Source organism: Myotis lucifugus, unplaced genomic scaffold (assembly GCF_000147115.1).
Source record: "Myotis lucifugus unplaced genomic scaffold, Myoluc2.0 scaffold_7, whole genome shotgun sequence".
Lineage (NCBI taxonomy): Eukaryota > Metazoa > Chordata > Mammalia > Chiroptera > Vespertilionidae > Myotis > Myotis lucifugus.
In genome coordinates, this window is record NW_005871055.1 from 2,228,365 (window position 1) to 2,253,913 (window position 25,549).

The 25,549-nt window shown below is 39.6% G+C and overlaps 1 protein-coding gene across 1 annotated transcript in view; it reads right to left on the minus strand.

The window, feature by feature from the left end:
* MTRF1 (mitochondrial translation release factor 1) overlaps nt 1–23,924 on the minus strand; it is a 35,342-nt gene extending 11,418 nt beyond the window's left edge. The window contains exons 1-9 of the mRNA XM_023748153.1: nt 23,533–23,924; nt 23,256–23,437; nt 20,339–20,764; nt 17,618–17,709; nt 15,931–16,012; nt 15,643–15,750; nt 8,099–8,271; nt 7,044–7,161; nt 520–656 (exon numbers count right to left, since the gene is read on the minus strand). Coding sequence (XP_023603921.1) covers nt 520–656; nt 7,044–7,161; nt 8,099–8,271; nt 15,643–15,750; nt 15,931–16,012; nt 17,618–17,709; nt 20,339–20,756 — 1,128 coding nt within the window. The 5' untranslated portion in view covers nt 20,757–20,764; nt 23,256–23,437; nt 23,533–23,924. The remainder of the gene's footprint in view (nt 1–519; nt 657–7,043; nt 7,162–8,098; nt 8,272–15,642; nt 15,751–15,930; nt 16,013–17,617; nt 17,710–20,338; nt 20,765–23,255; nt 23,438–23,532) is intronic.
* Nucleotides 23,925–25,549: the final 1,625 nt, after the last annotated feature.

Below are 25,549 nucleotides of genomic sequence, written 5' to 3' on the forward strand. Positions count from 1 at the left end.
CCTGCCTCCCTCCAGCTCTCTGATCACCAGCTGGGGGGCGGGCAAAGGTGGCCCCGGTTCTCCGATCCAGGGCCGGGGGGCAGGGCAAAGGCAGCCCCCAGGGACACCTTTGCCCAGCCACCTAGCTCTTGCCTGCTGCCTGGGTTTCCGATCACCGTCCTTCCCCTTTCGCCTCCCATCATTGTGCCTACGTATGCAAATTAACCGCCATCTTTGTTGGCAGTTAATTTGCATATCGCCCTGATTAGCCTATGGGAAGCGTAGCGAAGGTACAGTCAATTACCATGTTTGTCTATTATTAGATTAGATATATACTAGAGGCCCAGTGCACGAAATTCGTGCAAGAGTAGCCTTCCCCCCGGCTGCCAGCACCAGTTTCCCTCTGGCACCCGGGATCTGGGCTTCCCTCGCAGCACCAGCTTTGTCTGGAAGGTCGTCTGGAAGAATGTCCGAAAGGACATCCAGTCTAATTAGCATATTACATTTTTATTATTATAGATTATACCAAATAAATCTTACCTGTAGTTTTCTAGCACTTTGTTGTTGACACTTCTCTTTCTCAATCATCTGTTGGTAAAGTCTAGCTCTCAACACACGCAAAGCTATTTCTTTATTTTTTATCTGTGATCGTTCTTGTTGGCATTCTACTACAAGCCCTGAAAAATAACAGAGATTAAAGGTAAAAACTGTAGCCTCCATAAGCCAAATTGAGATAGCCTCAGAGCTTAGAGCAGCAGTGATGGCACCAATGTTTCAATTATAGAATCTAAACAAACCCAGATACCTGCTTTCAGCCAGCCGCAGCCTCAGAGCTGGAGCCGGCTCTCAGCTCCAGTAACAGCTATAGAAGGTAAATAAATCACAGAATAAAAAAAGAAAAGAAAAAAAGGAGAGGTCGGGAGCTTCAGTCACCCGCCAGCCTGAAAACGGCCCTCAGCCCCTCACCCAGACTGGCCAGGCACCCCAGTGGGGACCCCCACCCTGAAGGGGGTGTGACCAGCTGCAAACAGCCATCAGCCCCTCATCCAGGCTGGCCAGGCACCCAAGCGGGACCCCCACCCTGATCTGGGACACCCTTCAGGGCAAACCAGCTGGCCCCCACCCGTGCACCAGGCCTCTATCCTATATAGTAAAAGGGTAATATGCAAACTGACCCTAACAGCAGAACGACTGGGAATGACTGGTCACTATGACACACACTGACCACCAGGGGAAGACGCTCAATACAGGAGCTGCCCTCTGGTGGTCAGGGCGTTCTCACATGGGAGGATCTCTGCTCAGCCACAAGCCAGGCTGATGGCTGCCAATACAGCGGTGGTGGTGGGAGCCTCTCCTGCCTCCTCAGTAGCGCTAAGGATGTCCGACTGCAGTTTAGGCCTGCTCCCCGCTGGCAAGTGGACATCCCCCGAGGGCTGCCGGGCTGCCAGAGGGATGTCTGATTGCCATCTTAGGCCCAATTCCCCAGGGAGCGGGCCTAAGCCAGCAGGTGGTCATCCCCTAAGGGGTCCCAAACTGCGAGAGGGCACAGGCCAGGCTGAGGGACCCCCCCTTCCCCCAAGTGCACAAATTTTTGTGCACTGGGCCTCTAGTACTTGTTATGATGGTAGTAGTGATAGATGGCTAGATTCTGATACTTAAATGAGATATTTCCGATGAGAAGATTGAAAGTAGTCACATCTGCAGATGATTACACATACTTTCATTCCCAGAGCTCTGCCTCTCCATCCCAGCTCATCCAGAGACTTTTGTAGCTCAATCAAGTACAAAATACTGTCACCCCCAATATTGTGCTACTCCATTCTCTGTCCTACTTTAGAAGTCAGCTTTTCCCCTTTAGATCACAAATATACACAAGAGCTCATGTTTTGAAAAAAGGACTTTACATATAGAAACCAATGAAAAGAAACTACTCAAACTCTTTCTTTCTTTTTTTTTTGGGAGGGGGGGGTTAATTCTCAATATTTTTCCATTGATTTTTTAGAGAGTGGAAGAGAGAAGGAAAGACAGAGAGAAACATCGATGTGAGAAACATTGATTCGTTGCCTCCTGCACGCGCCCCGACCAGGGCCCGGACCGGGGAGGAGCCTGCAACCAAGGTACGTTCCCTTGACAGGAATCAAACCCGGGACCCTTTGGTCCACAGGCTGACACTCTATCTACTGAGCCAAACTGGCCAGGGCTCAAGCTCTTTCAAAGGAAGAGTTAATAGTGTATGTTTCTCAGTTGTCTTGGTTCTTTCTAAGACAACTTATCAGCACATCTAAATACACATTTTGGTTAGCCAACTTCTGAATTTGGGTGGGTTTGACCCACTGTGGAGTCCAGTAACTAGCCCAAATCTAGCCCTGGAATGGTGATCCTTGAAGCTTTGGGCTGCTGTTCTTTTTTTTTCTTTTTTTTAAAATATATTTTATTGATTTTTTACAGAGAGGAAGGAAGAGAGATAGAGAGTTAGAAACATCGATGAGAGAGAAACATCGATCAGCTGCCTCCTGCACATCTCCTACTGGGGATGTGCCCGCAACCCTGGTACATGCCCTTGACCGGAATCGAACCTGGGACCTTTCAGTCCACAGGCCGACGCTCTATCCACTGAGCCAAACTGGTTTCGGCTGGGCTGCTGTTTTTAATTTTGTAGCTATCACTCTGAAAATGTGTGTCCAATCCTGATCCCAGGTACATATATAACAGAAGGCCAGCTGTACTGATAGGGTGGTAACTATTTGCAGGAGATTTTTTAAATGTGTATAAAGTTCTACTCTCAAAACTACTGTTACAGGGTTGTGCCACCACATTATTAATTAATCCTAAAACTGCTATTGACTTTATCTTCTTGTCTTCTCTTATTCTCTAACATTGTCCCTGACAAAAACAGGCTGAATTCATTAAGAAAGGGTGCAAATTCCACAGTTTGCAAAGCCAGAAGGTAGAAACCAGATAAGAGACTCAAGTACCACAGGTTTAAGCTGGAAAATGCCACCATGATGAAAGTGAACTTCAGATGAACTATGACTAATTAACATACTAAAATCACCACAGGGTTGAGGAGTGGGGAGATATTCTGCCAGACACATTCTAGACCAGGGGTGGGCAAACTTTTTGACTCCAGGGCCACAATGGGTTCTTAAACTGGACCGGAGGGCCGGAACAAAAGCATGGATGGAGTGTTTGTGTGAACTAATATAAATTCAAAGTAAACATCATTACATAAAAGGGTACGGTCTTTTTTTTTTTTAGTTTTATTCATTTCAAATGGGCTGGATCCGGCCCGACGGCCATAGTTTGCCCACGGCTGTTCTAGACTGTGAGCAGAAGGAAGATGGTAACAGCGCATGTCCTATGGAATGTGTACCTCCTTGAAGAAATTTGATCCTCTAGGTTTTTTACATGTTTCTTACATCTTACCCTGATCCTTTAAAATTAACCAATCATTTCACCAGGGCAAGAAGGTGTTTTTTGTTCCTTTGTTTTTTATGGTAAAGGTGGAAATTTATTGAAGAACAAGTGGGGAAGAGGAAAGAATCTCACAGCACAGACTTCCACATGGGGAGAGGGAAGAGTCCCCAGGAAGGTGCTTTTTGAAGATGAGCTTACCTTTCTCCATTCCTTGATCAGAGAATAAAATTTCTGCTCTGCTTTACCAAACTCTGTGTCCTTCTATTGGCATGAGCGACCTTGATTCTGGGCAGAAGGACCTTGATTCTGGATCCCTAACTCATAAGGATCCGTGACGCTATATTTCTACCCTGTCTAAACAAGCTACAATCTACACTTGCTAATACTTTAAGAAGGACACCTAGGTTTCACCTCTTTTAGTTTAAACTTATTTCTTGACTGCTTCATTGCAGCCACATGTTTGGGCTGGGGTGCCAACTGGCTTCCATCGCCCAGGCATTTCCCTGGAACTGTCTTAAACTAGCTAACCTTTTTTTTTTTTTCCACCACCCAAAAGAATATGAAAATTTCCATTTCATGATGGCTAGTCAATCATAAGCTTTCTTTCAAATGAATCTCATCAGCAGACCTGTATTGATTTTTGCTTAGACACTTGCACTATTCCTATCCAGTAGGTCAGTCTAGAACTTATATAGCTTACAACTCAGTAATTCCTAAGGAAATCTTGTGATTATATATTTTATAACTTCTATACAGGAGTATTTATTCATAAATATGCCCTTAAGAATAGAGGATTTAGGGGGTGAAAAGATATGTTGGATAATAGAAGAGCTATTAACATAGAGTGCTGGGTTTATTAAAAAAAAAAAAAAAACTATAGAAGGGTTTTTGGAAAAAAGTTTTCTCAGTGTTGTTTCAGTGCTCTATAAGAAATTCCAAAATTGTAGGTAGTAGGAGTACCAAATAGTATTTAATATATATTTTCTGAGCCATGGCCAAGTGGCTTGGTTGGAGTGTCGTCCCATACACCAAATGGTTGTGGGTTTGATTCCTGGTCAGGGCACATATGTAGGTTGCAGGCTTGATCCCTAGTCAGAGCGCATATGAGAGGCAACCTATTGATGTTTCTTTCTCACACTGATGTTTCTATCTCTCTCCCTATCTTACTCTCTCTAAAATCAATGAAAACATATCCTTAGGTTAGGGTTAAAAAATATCTATCTGCTTAATAACTACATGTATTATTTAAAAGATTTTCAATTATAAATGAGAACAAAATTCCATATTTTTATTCTAAAAAGCCCATTAAATTTTCTTTAACCTCTTTGAAATTGAATTGCAGCCCAGCTGATATTGCTCAGTGGTTGGAGTCAATCTATGAACCAGGAGGTCACAGTTCGATTCCCAGTCAGGGCATAAGTGCAGGTTGTTAGCTCGAACCCCACTAGGGGGTATGCAGGAGGCAGCTGATAGATATTTATACCTCTCTCTCCCTTTCCCTTCCTTTCTCTAAAGTTAATAAAAACATATTTTTTAAATAAAACCATTAGCCTTGTAGAAAACTGGGTTAATTTCATCTTACAGCTTTTGAAAGATGTAGGAAGACTGAGAGTCAAAGAAAACTATGCAAATAAAAACAAAGAAGTAATTATAAACTTTAGAAAATGAAATCATAATATATTACTTGTCTCAGTAGCGAACACTATTTACCTGCTTCTTACATAAAAACAGTGGAAGATTAATTTTGCCAAAATACTCATCTACTACATTAAGTAGTGAATATATACTCTTATACTTAATCAGATCTGCCTATTAATTAGAAGCAGAGATAATTACCAGAAAAAAATAGCTGAAAGAGTTTAAAGTGATTGCCTCTTGAGTAAATTAGGGTCAAGGAAGGAAGGAGGGGGAGGAAGAAAAGGTTCAGGGAGCTGCTATTTTTTTGTTATAGGACTTTATCATTGGACTATTTTTTGTTTTTAAAACCAACATTTAAAAAAATACTGATTTCAGAGAAGAAGGGAGAGGGAGAAAGAGATAGAAATATCAATGATGAGAGAGAATCATTGATTGGCTGCCTCCTACCTGGCCCCTACTGGGGATCCAGCCTGAAATGGGCATGTGCCCTGGCCAGGAACGGAACCATGACCTCCTGATTCATAGGTCGACACTCACTTAGCCACACCTGCCAGGCTATTATTGGACTTTTAAAACCATATACATGCAATGTAAAATTGAGTTTAAAAAGAAAAGAAATTTAAGTATTTAAAAAGTTTAAAAACCTGAAAAATGATAGAAATCTTTAAAATCACATTAAGGACTTCAAAATTACCTCGTAGTATAACAAAATTACCAGTATTCAAAGTAACCACGTTCATGCAGCAGAGCCTAATGGAGCTAGCAGTCAGTCTACACAGTGACAAAATTGCATGGCATGTCCAATATTACTTGCAAGTTTGTTTTTAGGCTGGGGTGCATCTGGCTGTTTACCGCTGTGTAGCATACTTGGACAGTTTCCCTGAATAGGTCCACTCACTCTCTGCCTCCTTTGAGAGAGGTATCTTTTCCAAACAGAAGGGAAATATGAACACACTAGTAGCCCAGTGCACGAAATTCGTGAACATTAAAAGGGAATTAATTGCCCTAACTGGTTTGGCTCAGTGGATAGAGCATCGGCCTGCGGACTCAAGGGTCCCGGGTTCAATTCTGGTCAAGGGCATGTACCTTGGGTTGCGGGCACATCCCCAGTAGGGAGTGTGCAGAAGGCAGCTGATTAATGTTTCTCTCTCATCAATGTTTCTAACTCTCTATTCTGTCGCCAACAATGACTTCTTTTGGCTTCAGAGGTTCTTTGTTCCAATAGTTGGTCTTTAAACATATTCTCTCCTCCCTGCTTGTCAGGGGCCAGGGTGCAGGTGAATAGGATTGCTAGCTGGCAGGCCCCTGACAGCAAACTGGCCACCTGTCGATTCCGTGAGGAAAGGGGCTCCCTCTTCCCTCCTGTCAGGGTCTGGGGTGCAGGTGAATGGGGTTCCTGGCTGGCAGGCCACTGACAGCAAGCTATCCAACAGCGGGTTCAGTGAGGAATGGGGCTCCCTCCTTTCTACTGTCAGGGTCTGGTTTGAAGATCGGCCATGCCCCTGTTGGGCCAGACCCAGAGTTCTACCACGCCGTGGCCTCCACCTCAGCAACCCAGGACTGACTGCTGCTGGGCGCTCCTGGTGCTCTGAGGGTGGGATCTTCCCTCAGGCCACACGGAAAACAGCTGGGGAGGGCGCAGCCCTTGGCAAAACGACCCAGGATTCAGTGGGTCCACGTTCTGAGGGCAAGTTCCTGCCTCAAACCCCCGCCCTCACCGGAAACAGCTCCAGGAAGCAGCTCGGGGGAGGGCGTAGCCGTTGCCAAGACAAGCCCTGCAGGACTGACTTACTTCCGCTTGGTTGCAATTCTGAAGGTCGTGATGAACACCACCCATGGTTTTCATATAAGTAGATTTGGAACCTCAGACCTATAACCCCAATGTCACCTTTAAAGAGTTTTTGTAAGGAACCAAACACTCACACATGACTCTTTCCTTCTAAAACCTAAATAGTTTTTATAAGACATGAAAAAAAATTAAAAGCACAAGAGCAAAAAGACTTGCTTACCTGTGGGGACATGGACAAGTCTGACAGCACTATCAGTTGTATTAACATGCTGGCCTCCAGCTCCTTTGGCTCGAAATGTATCTATTCTCAAATCCTTAGGGTCCACTTTCACATCTACCTAGAACAAAAAGTGTAACATAAGTAAATTCTACACTCAACAAATACTTTAATACTAAATTTTTTCCAAAATTTTTCAAATAAACTGTATTGCTTTGGGTCATAAATCATAGCTATTAGACTAAGAGGTGAAATAAACTCCCTATTTCAATGGATACTGTTTTTTAATAATGACTTAAGACGCTATGAGATCATTAAGTTATGCAATCTTTCAAGTTTCATCATTCGTCATCCCACAAAGCTACATTAGATAGAAAATTTTGTAAAATATATGTATGTATGTATAATGTATCTACATATAAAGTTAATACTTACTATTCCAATTCTGTAATTGCAAATTCACCTACTTCCTAAAATTTATTTGTTTCCCCAAATCAATTATTACAGCACTTTCACAGTCATTAGAAGATATGCACAGAGCAGCAAAACTTCACATTGCTCTTCATGTGCACATTCCCACCTGAGAACGAACAAGGTGACACTCTGCTTTCTTTTTTTTTTTTTAATATATTTTTTATTGATTTCAGAGAGGAAGAAAAAGGAAGAGAGAGAGAAACATCAACGATGACAGAGAATTGATTGGCTGCCTCCTGCACAGCCCCTACTGGGGATCAAGCCTAAAACCCAGGCATGTGCCCTGACCAGGAATTGAACCATGACCTCCGGGTTTATAGGTCGAAAATCCACCACTGAGCCACATTTAAAAAGCTTTGTGGATTCTGTTTTATGTAGAGAAGTGACTTCTATTTAGAACAAAACATCTTGGTCAGAGATAAAAGGGGCAACTTTACCTAGGGAGGAGTTAAGGATTTCTCAAAAGTGACTATAAAGTTCTGTAGGTAACCCTGAAAAATCACTGAATTTCCTAGAAGCTAAGACTTTTCAGTGTAACAACCATTTACAAAGAGTAAGTTTTCAATGCCTCCTGGTGAGGTTACCTCATGTGGTTGAGGAAGGACAATAACTGACATTGTTCCTGTGTGAATACGCTGCATCCTTGACGACAGGCCCACCTCAGGGATTCGCTGAACTCGGTGAATCCCACCTTCATACTTCAAATGCTTATAGACATTGTCACCAGAAATTCGGGCAGCTGCATGATGTAGCCCACCTAAGAAAAAATATCCAGAAATGATCAATGATTTCTAATTTGAAAAGGATCAAGATCTTAAATGTCCTTAATCTAAGGCCTGAATGTGAATATAGCTCCTTAGATTAGAACATAAAGTAGGTACAAAATTATTTTCCAAATGTAAATGTATTAATATATAAAAAGAAATACACCAAAATATTATGTACAGTTATCTCTGAGGAACAGAATAACAACAGATTTTTATACTTTTTTTTTGTTTCTAAATTTTCTATAATAAGCACGTTTTACTTTTATAAAAATACTATTAGGAAAAATAATACTAGGACATTTTCTTCTTGAACTACCCTATGCCACCTTAGGAAAATATGGTGCCATATAAAAAAGAATGCTCAATTACATAATAATTTGATAATAATGAATACTATAGGTCCTCCCAAGGTTTCAAGGATCTATCGAAATGTAGCTCTTACTTATCTGTTGAGTGGGAAGATTATCACAAAAGAATCTTAATGCTAGTTTCTTATCAAATGTGTTTTTTAAAAATATTTTTATGCAATAATATACAGATATAGAAAACCACATGAATCAAATGTATGACTTAGTGACTACAAGATCAAGAAAAAGAACTTTGTCAGTCATCCTAAATGCCCTTTCACATGCCCCTTCCCAGTTACAATCTCCTTCCTTTCTCATGAGTAACCATTATTCTGAGTTTTATTCCTTTTTTAATAATAATTGTATTACCTGAATGTGCTGCCCTAGGCACCACAGTTAGTCTTATCCATTTTAAAAAGTTTGATTATGTCTTTTAAATCTCTTAATCTCATCATCCATCTCTTTTGTTTTCTACAAATTATATTTTTAGGAATTGGGTCTGTGACCTGTAGAATTTCCTACAGTCTGGTTTTGCTGATTGCATACTCTTTAAAATTTTTTTTTTATTTTATTTTATTGATTTTTTTAACAGAGAGGAAGGAAGAGGGATAGAGAGTTAGAAACATCAATCAGCTGCCTCTTGCACACTTCTTACTGGGGATGTGCCTGTAATCGAGGCACATGCCCTTGACTGGAATCGAACCTGGGGCCTTTCAGTCCCCAGGCCAACCGATGCTCTATCCACTGAGCCAAACCAGTTAGGACTGATTGCATACTCTTGGGGAAATTCAACCTGTGCTGTTGCCCTCTGTATTGTCTGCAACTGGGCAGCTAGATCCAGAGACTAGATCAGACAGGAGCTTGAGCTCCTTGGTAAGACAATAGGAAGCACGTACTGTCTGGTTCTCTCTTTTTATGGTCCTGACAGCCTTTGATGCTTAATTGTAAAATGGTGATAGTCTAATTCTATCATTTCTTTTTCACTTAAAAAAAATTATATATATATATATATTTGTATTGATTTCAGAGAGGAAAGGAGATGGAGAGAGATAGAAACGTCAATGGTGAGAGAGAACCACGGATCGGCCGTCTCCTGCACGCACCCATTGGGGATCGAGCCAGCAACCTGGGCATATGCCCTGACCAGGAATCGAACCTCCTGGTTCATAGGTTGATGCGCAACTACTGAGCCACGCCAGCTGGGCTCTTTTTCACTTTTAATTAAAGTGAATTTATAAAGAGATATTCCCCTTGCCTAGTATTTGATTACCCACTGATACAGTTAAATAGGAAAGGCAGGATTAATGCTTGATCCTATTCCTTTACGTTTTACTAATATACCTTTCTGTTCCATTGCTTTATAGAGAGAGTGGAAGGGAGGGAAAGAAACATCGATGTGAGAGACACATCAATTAGTTGCTGGGGATCCAACCTGAAACCCAGGTATGTGCCCTTAAACCTGAGACCCTTTGGTGTGGAGGCTGCCATCCTAACCACTAAGCAATATGGGCAAGGCCCAATATCTTTCTTTTAACAATATAATGAATTAGGTAATTATTTTTTTATATATCACTGTGAACTCAAGGATTTGAATGCAGTCAGCATGTTTAAATCAATGACAATTATTGATTAAAATTTCACTTGCCCCATCTTTGGCTAGTGGGAGCCTCTTCAAGTTAACTTCTGAGTTCTTTTGACATGGCTCTTTTTTATATTTTTTTATTGATTTCAGAGAGGAAGGAAGAGGGAGAGATCGAAACATCAATGATGAGAGACAATCATTGATTGGCTGCATCTATAATAATAAAAGCATAATATGCTAATTAGACCAGACAGCCAAACGACCTTCTGGACGTCCTTTCGGACGAAGCCGCAACAGTGGAGGCTGAGGCAGAGGTGGTTAGGGGCAATCAGGCAGGCATGCAGAGTGGTTAGGGGCATCAGGTAGGCAGGCAGAGTGGTTAGGGGCATCAGGCAGGCAGGCAGAGTGGTTAGGGGTGATCAGGCAGGCAGGCAGAGTGATTAGGGGTGATCAGGCAGGCAGGCAGAGGCAGTTAGGCGTGACCACGTAGATAGGCGAGCAGTTAGGAGCCAGCAGTCCCGGATTGCAAGAGGGATGTCCAACTGCCAGTTTAGGTCCGATCCGCAGGGATGGACATCCCCCGAGGGGTCCCAAATTGCGAGAGGGCTGGGGTATGGGATCCTCCCCACCCTCCCCCCTCCCCGTGCATGAATTTCATGCACCAGGCTTCTAGTAATGATATAACAAGATATTCCAGGATTATTTTGAACACCTGCCCCACACTGGAACCAGCTATTTCTCCTTTCAAAGAGAAAGAATATTTCAAGATCACAATTGAGTGCTAGGGATGTTTACTGGGCTGGTCATTGTTTCTAGGCCTTTTCAGTGGTCAGAGATAGGAAATACCTCATGAGTTCATACTAATGTTGGGAGACAATTCTCTACCAGTTTCTTCTGTTCGACCTGCCTGCCCTTTTGTTCCAGAAAATCTTTTTGAGGGTGTTTGTATAGTGAACAGCTTTGGAGATGATGTCTACCTCTAGAGCAGTGATGGGGAACCTATGACACGCGTGTCAGAGGTGACACGCGAACTCATTTTTTTGGTTGATTTTTCTTTGTTAAATGGCATTTAAATATGTAAAATAAATATCAAAAATATAAGTCTTTGTTTTACTATGGTTGCAAATATCAAAAAATTTCTATATGTGACATGGCACCAGAGTTAAGTTAGGGTTTTTCAAAATGCTGACACGCCGAGCTCAAAAGGTTTGCCATCACTGCTCTAGAGCAAAGGACAAACTGCTCACATTCTTGGAAGATACAGTGTCTCATTTTAGAGCAATGGGCAGGCATACTTACTGACCATTAAAAAAGACTCGAGCCCTGGCCAGTGTGGCTCAGTTGGTTGAGCATTGTCCCATGCACCTAAAGGTCACTGGTTCAATTCCCGGTCAGGGCACATACAAGAATCAACCAATGAATGCATAAATAAGAGGAATAACAAATCAATGAATGTTTCTCTCTCACTCACTCTCAAAACAAAACCTGCAAGACTTTAAGTCATTTGATATATAAAATTTTGCATGGAAGTGTTTCTTTTCACACAGCTTCTAGTGCTGTGTATATCTGTGGAATTCCCCTCTATGTTAATTAAACATTAAATTTATATATATACGTATGTGGTCCCTCCCCCGAATATATACACACTTTGAATATAAAGGCAGCATTTATTGAAATACATTTCATGCCCTAACCGGTTTGGCTCAGTGGATAGAGCGTCACCTGCGGACTCAAGGGTCCCAGGTTCGATTCCGGTCAAGGGCATGTACCTTGGTTGCGGGCACATCCCCAGTAGGGAATGTGCAGGAGGCAGCTGATCAATGTTTCTCTCTCATTGATGTTTCTAACTCTCTATCCCTCTCCCTTCCTCTCTGTAAAAAATCAATAAAGTATTTAAAAAAAAAAAAAAAAGAAATACATTTCATTTTCAAAATTGAGCTATCACCCAGTTGGTGTGGCTCAGTGGTTAGGCGTTGACCTATGAAGGAGGTCACGGTTCCATTCCTGGTCAGGGCACATGCCTGGGTTGTGGGTTCGATCACCACTGTGGAGCGTGCAGGAGGCAGCCTATCAATTATTCTCATCATTGATGTTTCTATCTCTATCTCCCTCTCTGAATCGATAAAGATATATATTTTTTAAAATTGAGCTATCAGCTGTTAAAGTGTATATACATTTTTGGGGGGACACACTGCATTTAATATGCATATTTTAAAGATAGGTGCTTTCCCCCTTTCTCTATTTTAGTCTTTTTCTTCTTTTTTCTTAATCCTCACCCGAGGATATTTTTCCATTGATTTTTTTCTCCTTTTTTCCATTGATTTTTAGAGAGTAGAAGCGGTGGGGGCGGGGGGGGGGTGGAGACAGAGAAAGAAACATCGATTGGTTGCCATTTGCACGTGTCCCTGACTGGGGCCAGGGATTGGGCCTGCAACTGAGGTACCAAGTACGTGCCCTTGACTGGGAATCGAACCCAGGACCCTTCAGTCCGAGGGCCGATGCTCTATCCACTGAGCCAAATCGACTAGGGCTATTTTAGTCTTTTTCTAACCACATCGTTTTCTTCTCCTAATTACAATAAATAAATCAATTTTTAAAAATTATAATTTTAGCCCTAACGGGTTTGGCTCAGTGGATAGAGCGTCGGCCTGCGGACTGGAGGGTCCCAGGTTCGATTCCCGTCAAGGGCATGTACTCTGGTTGCGTACACATCCCCAGTGGGGGGTGTGCAGGAGGCAGCTGATCGAAGTTTCTCTCTCATCGATGTTTCTAACTCTCTATCCCTCTCCCTTTCTCTCTGTAAAAAATCAATAAAATATATTTGGAAAAAAAAAATTATAATTTTAATGTAGGTTTATTCCTATACTTTAATTTTAAAGGTATATGAGTAAAATATTTAAAATGCCTGCTTTTTGAAAAACATTGTCTTACTTTAAAAAATATCTTTATTTTGCCAGTGAGTCAGTGTATCTAAAAGAGAGGCTTCCCAACCATTGTTTAGGCTGCTCTACATACCTGAAAGAGATACTGATCTCTTCCTATTGTTCAGTTATCTCCCTCTCATTCCTGAAAATTGGATTCAAAATATATATCTCAGAGGTCACTGATGACATTTTCCATTATTCTTTTATAATGCTGCTGTTTCTGATTAGATTCTCCTAGAAACTCTCTCCTCTCTTGCTTCCATATTATACTGTCCTCATCCTTTTTCTGCTTATCTGACTCCTCTTTTTCTTTTGTGAACTAGTCTATATTTCTAAATGTGGGCATTCTCCAAGGTTTAGTGCCCTGGATGGTCCCTCTCTATAGACTCTCCCTCACCTATTTCTCAGTATCAGACATTATCTCTGTGCTGACAGCTATCAAACATCTTTCTTCAATTCTGTTCTCTCACCAAAGCTCTGGTTACAAAACTTTACAATTTACTGGATATTTCTAAATGAATGCTCAGTATAACTACAAACTTAATAATTCAAAAACCACTTATCATTATTCTTACCAAATGGGCTGGCTCTGCTTTGTAACTTCTATCCCGTTCAATGGCATGAATGAATATTGCAATCCTGCTAGCTACAAATGTTAGAATCCCTGTGGCTCATCTCCTTTGTGCCAGAATAGACTAATGGTATGTAGTGTGGCTCTGGATCAGACAGGCTTAAAGTTAATCTTCGGAATGCCATTACTTATTGCGTGATCTTGGATTAGTTACTCTGAGTCTACATCCTCATCTGTAAAATGGGGCTGATAATACGGGCATGTACCTGGGTTGCGGGCACATCCCCAGTAGGAGATGTGCAGGAGGCAGCGGGTCGATGTTTCTCTCTCATCGATGTTTCTAACTCTCTATCTCTCTCCCTTCCTCTCTGTAAAAAATCAATAAAATATGTTTAAAAAAAAAAAAGTTAATCTTCGGAATGCCATTACTTATTGTGTGATCTTGGATTAGTTACTTACTCTGAGTCTACATCCTCATCTGTAAAATGGGACTGATAATACCTATCTCACAGGATTGTAAGGATCAAACAACCTACACTGCACATAGGACATATTAGGCAAGCAATAGCACCTCTTGTGGTCAGCCAGTCACCAAATTTTGCCCATTCTTTCTTTGAAGGTATCTCACGTCTCCCTACTCCACAGTCATATCTGGATTATTCTAATAACCTCTTTGCCTTAAATCTAACCTGTTCAATCCATTCTTTAGATTGTGTCGAAATAATCTTCTTAAAATGTATATTTATTGCCTGGCTGGCGTGGCTCAGTGGCTGAGCATCTATCTATGAACTAGGTGGTCACAATTCGATTCCCGTTAAGGGCACATGCCTTAGTTGCGGGCTCGATCCCCAGTGTAAGGCATGCAGGAGGCAGCTGATCTATGATTCTCTCTCATCATTGTTGTTTTTGTCTCTCCCTCTCCCTCTGTGAAATCAATAAAAATATATTTAAAAAGTTTATTTATCAAGTCACATTTTTATTAATAAAATTCCCTGTCAAGGTCTGTTCAGCTTTCAAGGATGTTCAAACTCTATCCACTCAAGCCTATTTCCTATTACTTCTCGTCACAAATGTGCCCTGGGGAAGTTGGCTTCCTCACTGTCCTACACACACACCAGTATCTTTCCCACCACCATGCTGCTGCTCAGGTTGTTCCTTCCCTCTGCTTTCACTGGCTGTATTTAAAATCTGTACTGAGCACAACTTACTTATGCTATATACCGGTTTTCATTTCCCTAGATTGTTTAACTTACATTAATCCTCTTTCTCCACTTTGATAGTTTGTGGTTTATTATTCATGACCCCCTCTGTCTACTACAGTGTATCACTGTGTAACCAAGCAGATAACTACTTCCAGGTGGATTAAAAGAATGGGAAAAACTTACTATCAGATGTTCTGATTTAACATACTTAACATACTTGCAAGAGCAAAGGCTTGCATTGTTTGTTATTGTTTGTGTTGCTTAAGTTTTTATCAGTCCAAGTAGATGGAAACTTTTTGAAATTAAAGACTAATGACTAACTTCTCCTGCATTCCCATAAAAATCTAACATATCATTAGCCACTTAGTCTAACTGGAAAACCTTCCAATTATACATCACATAAGTCATAAAGTTCTTTAGAGTAAAAGCCTTAACATACCTTTGCTTTGAACAACAAAGCAATGCTTTTCCAGGCAAGGTACATGCCTATCCTCCATGAGGAAATGTTCTCTTACTTAGATATTCCTTTCTGGGAGGGTCTCTCCCTCCCTCCCACTCCCTTCTCCCAGTTAAAAACTCTACTATGGTAAGCCCTGGGATTGATGAGTCTATGTCACAGTATTTAGCACATACAGATCAAATGTTTGAAAAAACAGGACAACATGGGTCTAATGAAGCTCAGGGGAAAAATATTTTTCAGTATCATCAGTGGACAGAATCCTCAACTACACCTACCATAATCAGCAGGTGTATAATTCAGAAGTTCAAATTTCCAGTGTTTATAGCCTGAATAATTCTGGTACATGTCAAATATTTCCCGGGTAAATTGTTGGCAGATATCACCTAAAAGAAAACACAAAAAATATTAAGTCGGCACAAATTTAAGAGAACTCTTCTTAATTATAGGTCCCTTAAGAAATGAGTAACTACTTCAAAAGTGAAACTTTTAAAGTTATAGTGTGTCAAATCAAAGTAAAATTTAGATATTTCTTATATCCTTTACAATAAAATTATTTTACAGACCTCCAGTAGTTCTTCCAGATGTCACCTCTAAAATAACATCATTTTCGTCATATTTTTCCTTTGGCACTAAACTCTGGAAAAGCTAAAAAAGGGGAAAAACTATAAGCACTAGTATGTATATGTTCTATATACATATATAGTATATACACTATCTTTACTTAAACTTAGATAAAAGACCCAAAGTATATTAAAAAAAATCAGTAATTAACAAAGTCATATAGCATCCCAATGAAGTCTACTCCTAAAATGCTTTAATAAGTAGACCTAATTAAACGTAAAGCAAGTGATCAACTCATTTTAACAATGAAGTTACTTGTCAGGATGTTTCTACGATGCTACCAGACTATCTTAATTTTCTAAAATGCAGAAGTTTAGATCAAAGTCTAGTGTTCCATTCAATTTTCTTCAGATTCTGCCTATTAGTTCTGAACAATAACTTCTTTCATCTAATGAATAAAGTAAAGCTTTGGAAGTCTTCATTTCACACATGATTGCACATTCTCTCCTGCCATAAATGACAGCAAGCACTAGGCTGTGCCCTGCCTTCTCAGTAGAGTTGCTTTGTTTAAGAGGATGTTGAAGACTCCCAAGACAAGGCTCAAATAGTTTCTTAGCTGTGATTTAAAAAAAAGGAGCATCCTAACAAAGAAAGTAACCAACTTTCCTCTTAGGAAGAAAAGGGAAGTAATTTTATTTTTATTATTACTAAAAGGTCTTTCAAATCAAACTAAAAGTACCTATGGGTCATGATACTCCCTACTGTCAATTTTTAAAATACTCCATCTCTGCTAAAAATGATCTAGTCCCGTGGTCAGCAAACTGCGGCTCACGAGCCACTTGCGGCTCTTTAGCCCCTTGAGTGTGGCTCTTCCACAAAATACCATGTGCGGGTGCACGTACATTGCGATTGAAACTTCGTGGCCGATGCTCAGAAGTAGGTTTTCGGCCTGGGCGAGTCTATTTTGAAGAAGTACTGTTGATATTTGGCTCTGTTGACTAATGAGTTTGCCGACCACTGATCTAGTCTATGGGAGAGAATATTAGAGTCGCATATCTTACTTTGATTAGCTGGTTAAATACCTCCACCTGATCACCTTCAACACCTCACAAAGCTCCTCTACTGGATTCCCAGAATAGGGAAGACTGAAGGCAGGAGATGGCAAATATGACAGAAGGGAACATGGTATACAGTTCTGTGATTTTAGACAAATCATCCATTGAGCTGTAAGGAACTAAAGACTTGTGTTAATCAACTGTCTCTAGATCTTTGGATTCATTCCATTTTATCCGGAATGCAAATTTTCAATCCTTAATTAACACAATCACCATGAACCATTCCCCTTTTCTAAGACTTAAAAACCCCTGATGCTTCCTCTTGAACTAAATTTCTTTATCAACATGTGTTCCCTTGCCTGGCAAGCTAATAAATGCAACTTTAAAATATTGCTGCTGGGGGTGGGGGACTTTTTATTCTTTGATATCTATCACAATTTCTTCAATTTCATTCTGTAGCAAATTACAGCACTAAACCCAATCCAAACCCTTATCATAAGAGAAAATTTAATAACTGGTGTTTGGAAAGTACTTGGAGCACCAGCGCATAATCTAGCGTACATTAACACTATTGATTATGTTAATACAATATATTATGATTGTACAATAGATTAGTTTACCTTCTGAAACATACCTCACTGTATAACATGTTAATTTTTTGAGCAATGGTTTGCCTCTCTTCCAATGCAAGTTCTTGTAACTGCTTTTCATCTTGTTTATTTAGACCTACAAACCAACAGTAATGACGGTAAAAGTTTTAAATACTTACAGGAAAACTCTTAAATAGCTACCTAATCTCTGCCTACTAAGTTTTATTTCAGTTGTGAAGGCAAGAAATTATACAAAAGAACAGTTAGAATAGTTAGAGAATATCAATAGACAAGTATTTGTAAAGTATGTCCAAAAATTCCCGTGTTTTCGAAAAGAAGTATGATCTTGCCCCAACAACTTATGATTTGAATGTCTCTAAGTAATTATAGAAAACAGTGATTAATCAAACAGGGACTGGCTAATTAAATATAAACCCTAATACGATGTTTTGGAGTAAACTGGGGTAGCCATTTCTTGTCTAAAGGTGGCAACCATTACCCAGCACACTCGGAGTAATCTAGCATGGCTAAAGCGTCCATTTTTGTAGAGTAAATGTAGCCGGTATCAACATTATTATAGAAGAGCAGAACTATAAGCCTAGAAGAGAATTTAGAAACATTGCTTTTCTTTCAATTTCTGCATATTGTGAAAAATTTTCCTAAGAGAAAAAATATTAAGACAATAGCAACATTAATAAATACTTAAAAAATACTAAAATTAAAAATAAATAGCATCATATACAAAATTAACTCAGGTAGATCAAAGACCTAAATGTAAGAGCTAAAAATATAAAACTCTTGGAAGAAAACAAAGATATACTACTTTGTGACCTTAGATTATACAATAGTTTCTTAGATAATATATCACCAAAATTACAAGCAACAAGAGAATAAAAAGATAAATGGACATCATCAAAATTTAAAAGTGTGGTGCTTCAAAGAACAACCCACAGAATGGGAGAAAAGTTTATGCAAATCAACTATCTGATAAAGAACTTGTGTCTGGCCCTGGCCAGACAGCTGAACTTGGTTAGAGTATCACCCTGATACCCAAGATTAGGAGTTCAATCCCTGGTCAGGACACATAAAAGAATCAACCAATGAATGCATAAATATATGGAACAACAAACCAATGTCTCTCTCCCTTCCTCACTCTCTCTCAAATCAATAATAAAAATAAAAAATAAAAAGAACTTGTCTATAATATAAAAACTTACAAATCAGTAACAAAAAGACAAATAACTCAATAGACAAAGGATCTGAACAGTCATTTATCCAAAGATGACATGACAAATAGGCACACACAAAAAAAACGCTCAACATCATTAATGAGGGAAAGTCAAATGAGCTCTAACCAGTGTGGCTGTTGGTTGAGCATCATCCCATGCACCTTAAAAGGTCACGGGTTTGATTGCGTCAGTGCACATGCCAGGGTTTTGGGCTTGGTCCCCAGGAGGGTACATGCAGGAGGTTTCTCTCTCACATCATGTTTTTTTCTCTCTCCCTTTCCCTTCCTCTCTCTCTCTGTAAAATAAACAACATATTTTAAAAAGGTATTTTTTAATTTTAAAAAAAGAAGTTAAATCAAAATCACAAGGAGATATCACTTCACACTCACTAGGATCACTAGAATCAAAGAGGCAGATACAAGGATTGGCAAGGATGTGGAGAAATTAGAACCCTCAGACACTGGGGATGGAATGAAAATGGTGCAGCCACCTGGAAAACAGTCTGTCAGTTCCTCAAAAGGTTAAACAACGTTATGAGACACTCAGCAATCTATGTCCACACAAAAACTTGTACACAATGTTCCTAGCAGCATTGTTCATAATAATAAAAAAGTGAAAACAACTCAATAACTCAATATCCATCAACTGATGAATGGATAAATGAAATGTGGTATAACCATACCATGAAACATAATTCAGCAATTAAAAAATGAAGTATGGATACAGGCTACAACATACATAAACCTTTAGAATACTATGCTAAGTGAAAAAAGCCAGTCACAAAGGACACATACTATAGGATTCTTTTTATAAAAAATGCCTGAAATAAGTAAATCTAAAGAAACAGAAAGTAGATTAGAGATTGCCTATGGCTAGTAGGGAAGGGGATGATTGGGATGAGATGGCTAAAGGGTGATGAAATAATACCTAGACCAAATAAACCCTTTGATGGGGGTAGGAACTATACTTTCGTATCCTTGGTATGTAGCACTGTAGGCAGTGCTCAGTAAAGGTCTGTTCAATAAATTAAAGCTTCTGAATAAGTCTCCCAGACCCTAAAAACTTCCTGGCAAGCACCACAAGGAGCTTAGTCTCTTAGTAGTTGATCTTTAGTAGCTGAAATACTTCAAACATCCAGAATACAAAGTCCTATCCTTTCCAAGTGTAGAGCTTATTACCTGTAGGCTTTTTAAAGACTGAGTTTTGGGAGCAGGAGTGAGGTGGAAGGGGTCAATGGAGAAAAAAAAAAGGGGGGGACAGCTATAATACTTTAAAAAATAAAGCCAGTGTGGCTCAGTGGTTGAGTGTCAACCTATGAAATAGGAGGTCACAGTTCGATTCCTGGATAGGGCACATGCCCAGGTTGTGGGCTCAATCCCCAGTGTGGAGTATGCAGGATGCAGCCAATCAATGATTCATCATTGATGTTTCTACTTCTCTCTCCCTCTCCCTTCCTCTCTGAAATTAATTAAAAATATATATTTTTAACTTAGAAAATCAATCATGTACTTATACACACACATATATTTTACTTACTTTTACACATTGATTCTAATTCTTCAATTGCTTTTTCGGCCTCCTGAATTTCTTGGTAAATGGCTGTAAGTGGTGCCAACTCAGCATGTCTTTGATTCAAGGACCTTTGGTCCCCTTGATTTACAGAGATATGCTGCAAACACTGATCAAGTGTTTGGTACTCCTTATTCAGGTCCTCCATATATTTCTGTAATGCTTTATGCTTCCAGAGCATCTTGGTGTTTTGATGACAGAATCTCTTAGAGCAATTCTTATTTAACAGACTATAAAGAAGGTGATTCCTGTTTTGTCTAAAAACCCCCAGCCTTGTATCAAGATGTATCTGTGTAAATTGATGAAATAGGGAGTGGATGTGGCACTGGTGATGACCATGAAGAGATGGATGTCTAAAGAGCCAAACACAGAGGTGACGGTTCATCTCAGCATCTGAAATAAAACAAATAAACACAATCTGTAAAAAAAAAAATCAACTCTGCAGATATAATATAGCTGGAAGGAACCTGAAGAAATCTTGTTCAGTTCACTCCCTGAGCCAGCTCCATACGTGGTTCTCAAATTCCATAACTCATAAAAATAAAAAAATTCCTCAAACCTCTGAAAAGAATGTATTAAAATAAATGAAGAAAGCACAAAGCACTTTTTTCTACCCACTCAACATATATATAATTAAGGCAAAAGTAAGAGTGTAACCAATAAATATATCAATAGAATGTGTTAAATCAGCTATTTTTATAGAAAGTATTCAGAATACAGAATTAAGTGCGTGAACAAGCACTTGAAAGGTATAAAATAATCATTCAAACTTTAGATGGTTCACATATTTTTGGATTTCTGAAGTTTGATGTAAATAACAACTATTTTCTTATATCCAGATGTCCCAGAAGTCAAGTAATTTAATCATGATTATTTACTCAGCCAGACAGAGACAGAGCTGATTCTAGAATGCAAGTTTCCTATTGAGAACTCTGTGCTTTCACTTCCAAGTCTACAATCACTCTTCAAAGATGCTTCTCTGCCCAGATCAGTGTGGCTCAGTTGATTAAATGTTGTCCTGTGTACCAAAAGGCCACCGTTTTGATGCATGGTTAGGGCACATGTCCAGTTTGCAGGTTTGGTCCCAGGTCGGGGTGCATATAGGAGGCAACCAATCAATGTTTCTTTCTCTCTCTCTCTCTCTCTTTCTCTCTCTCTCCCTCTCCCCTTCTCTTTCTCTCTCTCTCTCTCTCTCTCTCTCTCTTTCTCTCTCTCTCTCTCTCTCTCTCTCTCTCTTTCTCTCTCTCTCCCTCTCCCCTTCTCTTTCTCTAAAAATCAATAAAAACATTTTTTAAAAGGATGATCCCTTCAGCTGAAATCCTAAAGGAAGAAAGCTTCAAATATTAACAGACTAAGAAAGTAGAAGGTCTGGTAAAAAGGGACAATGGTAATAATTACAGTTGACCCTTGAACAAAATGGGTATGAATTACAACGGGTCCACAACATCCTGATTTTTTTCAATAAATATATAATCGGCCCTCTGTATCCTGGTTTTCCATTTGCAGATTCAACCAACCATTGTTGGGAATCCGTGGGGGCAGAGAGCCAATTGTATGCATTGTTCTATACCACTTTATATAAAGGATTTAGCAACTGGGATTTTGGTATCTGTGGGGGTCCTACAACATGTATACTCAGGGATGACTGTAATTAAGTTTTAGGGAAGTCAAAAGTTATACTTGAACTAGAGGCCCAGTGCACGAAATTCATGCACAGGTAGGGTACCTAGGCCTGGCTGGCGATCAGGGCTGATCAGGTTCTCTGCCTCCCCACCTCCTCCTCCTCTCACTCCCTCAGTGCCCAGCTGCTGCAGCTGGTCGCCCACCATGTTCCACGCCGCCCCAGTGTACGTCATAGCGAGCAATCAAACTCCCATTCTCTCAGTAGAATTCCCAAGGGGACACTTTGCACATTAGCCTTTTATATATATATAGATTTCTGACTGGGGGATTGTTGCCCATAACCCCTATATTGTTCAAGGATCAACTATACAAAACAGTATAATCTCAATTACATTTTCTAATTTTATCTACAATACATGGTATACATGTAAAAAAGGTACAGAATATTTTGAAAAAAGAAAACTAAAATATAAATATGTCAAAATGTTAAGATGGTTTCTAGTTGTGGGATTACTGATACCTTTTACTTGCTTTATATTTTTTCTACTTTTTAGTGTTTTCCAAGTCTCCAATACTTATAGTATGTATTACTTTTACAATCAAGAAAAGTTACTTTAAAAAATTACAAGTTAAAAAGAAAAAAATTACAAGCTAGGTGAAATTGGCTGTGTACAATAATTATCTGTTCTCCTCCCCTCTAGCAGAGATAATTAAGAGCTAACAAACGTACACAATCGTTTTATTGAGTATGAAAGGGTTCCAAGAAGAACACTTTGCCCCTAAAAATCCTGTGGTTCAAAGTTGAAATAAAGATCAAAATGTACCAAAATCAACCTTTATTGTCTTTGGTGTTCATACTGTTAGAAGGTGCATTAATCGACTAGCTCTATTGATCATTATAAGTCTACTAATTTATACACCATTATCACCCAGAAAACAAAATATTAAAAATTTGCAGGGTTCTACTAATGAACTTTAACAGACGGAATCACATTCAAAAAGGAACTGTGGATGAATACCAGTAACCACAAAAGTTACAGTTCTCCAGCAGAAGTGTCTGTGCGTCTTTACATCTCGTCCCAAACACGTCAGAGATGTGTCCATTTGAAAACGGACACAATGAAAGGGTGGTAAACATTTGTTGTAACACTTCTGGCTAAAATTTCCATCTTAGGAAGAGTAGAATAATTCCCAAGGTCATGAACCTCACTGTTACGGGGGCAACAAACCAAGACGGTTACTCTCTAGGCTAGGGTTATACCTGAGGACAGCAAGTTTCCTCCGCCGCCGACCACCGCTAACAGAATCCCTGGTCCCCTCCAACAACTCTCCGGGTCGGCGCGTCAGGCGCGACAAAAATCCCGGCGCGGGCAGCACGTGTCAGCCATACTGTGAAACCCGGTATATGGAGTGATCCCATAAGAAGGGAACATGGAAAATAAACTGGAGAAAGAGAAAAAACAAAAAACCTTTTTAAGATCATGAAAGGGAAAGGGATTGTGAGTACTTAAAATAAACGAGACATCAGTTTTCCTTACTGAGGTCGGAACCTTCTCTAACCCGGTACATTTCAGCCGGAAAGGCACGGAATCACTTTCACTTCCTGGGTCACTGCTTCCGGGTTAATCATTGATTTCCCGTCTTCAACTTCACGATGACACTTTTCCATAGTGATTGGGCTTTCGTTAAAACGAGGTGAAAGAGGAAACAGAAGAGAAACATGAAAGCAAGAAAGATAAAAAAAAATTACAAAGCGAGAAAAATTCCCTTGAGACGACCACACGGCGTACTTATCCCGAGCGGAAGCCCAGGGCGAGGGTTGTGATGCGAGGGCGCGGGCCAGGGTGCGGGACCGGGGCGCGAGGAGGTGGGCCGGGAACGTAGAATGTACTACAACTCCCAGGAGCACCCACCCAGTGATTCTGGGAGTTGTAGTTTATCTCCGGACAGGCGCGCCCCCGCCGCCCAAAGGTGGAGCTTTGGTTTTCAGGTTAAGGGAAATCCAGGAGAGAATGTTCTCTACAGTTTTGATTAAGAGATGAAGATTGACAATATATTTAATGTAAAGTTACAAGAACTTTCTTATGTATGGAGCCACTAAAGTAGTGATTCCTTAATTTCTTTTATATGAGGACCCCATTTTCATAATTCAAAAATTTAGGGGCTTCTGCTTGTTTAATAGCTGTGCTTTCGACTTTCGTTGCCTAGGAAAAGACCTAATGACTAAATGAGAGTATAAATGTGTATTTTTAAAAATCATAACGAAATCCAAAAGAGAGACTATAGATATCTACAAATTAGTGATTTTATAGATGTTTCATGCATATATATTATTTAAGGGCTCAACTTAGGTTGATAGCTTCTAAACCATTGATTAAATAAAGAATTTAAAAATCCAAATAGTAAACAATTCCAAGGAAATGGCAAGCATGTTGCCTTACTTTAAATATACCAGTGGGATACAGCCATTAGCAACCACATTTACAATATTTCTTCTTGAAAAGCAAAAAGAATCCCATATTACCAACTTCACAGGATATTTTCTTAGGTTATGAAGGTGCATATAAGAAGAATTAGCCACACATGTAAACACATATCCAACTTTCATTATTTCAAGGTATCTACTTCTATCTACATGGTTTAAACCTATTAATTCATTTCATCCTTACAATAACCTTAGAATATCCATTGTGCATAAGAGAAAACTAAGACACAGAGAGCTTAAGTAACTTGTCCAAGGTAAAAAACAAACTAGTAAGTGATATAGCAGGGATTCAATCAAGGCAATCAATCTGCCTTAATGACCTGTGGCATCTTAAGATATCCTACAATGTGAAGATTAGAAAGCTTGGTATTTCAATTAGGTATATTTTACTATAGAAAAAAAATGAAATCAGGAATTATTTAGCAATTTAATACAAAATTCAAGCTCTCACTAAAGTAGAAAAGAATTACCAAAACAAATATTATTTTCCTTATATTCTCATTATTTTCCCTGAAACAAGCAAAATACAAAGAATGAAAAGGCAGCATTTCTTTATTTCTTTGTATTTATACTGATTCTCAAGTTTTTCTTAGCTTGAAAAAAAATGAAATGCGCCACCTGCTGGCATTATTGAAACTAGATCACTCAAATAATTTTCTGTCAAAGGCGTTAAAGAGGCCTTGAAAGGTCAACCTACTATCTTCCTTTTACTCTTAAAAAAAAAACACACAAAAAAAAAACCCTTAAAAAAAAATAAAAGCCCTAGCTGGTTTTGCTCAGTGGATAGAGCATCAGCCTGGGGACTGAAAGATCCCAGGTTCGATTCTGGTCAAGGGCACATGCCTACGTTGCGGGCTTGATCCCTGGTAGGGGATGTGCAGGAGGCAGCCAATCAATGATTCTCTCATCATTGATGTTTCTATCTCTCTTTCCTTCTCCCTTCCTCTCTGAAATCAATAAAGATTTATAAAAAAAAGAAAGAAAGAAAGAAAATCGTTTGTAACTATATGTCTTTAAAAAAAAAAAGGCAAGGAAAGAAAAAAAGGCAAGGAAAGACTAATCCTGGAAAC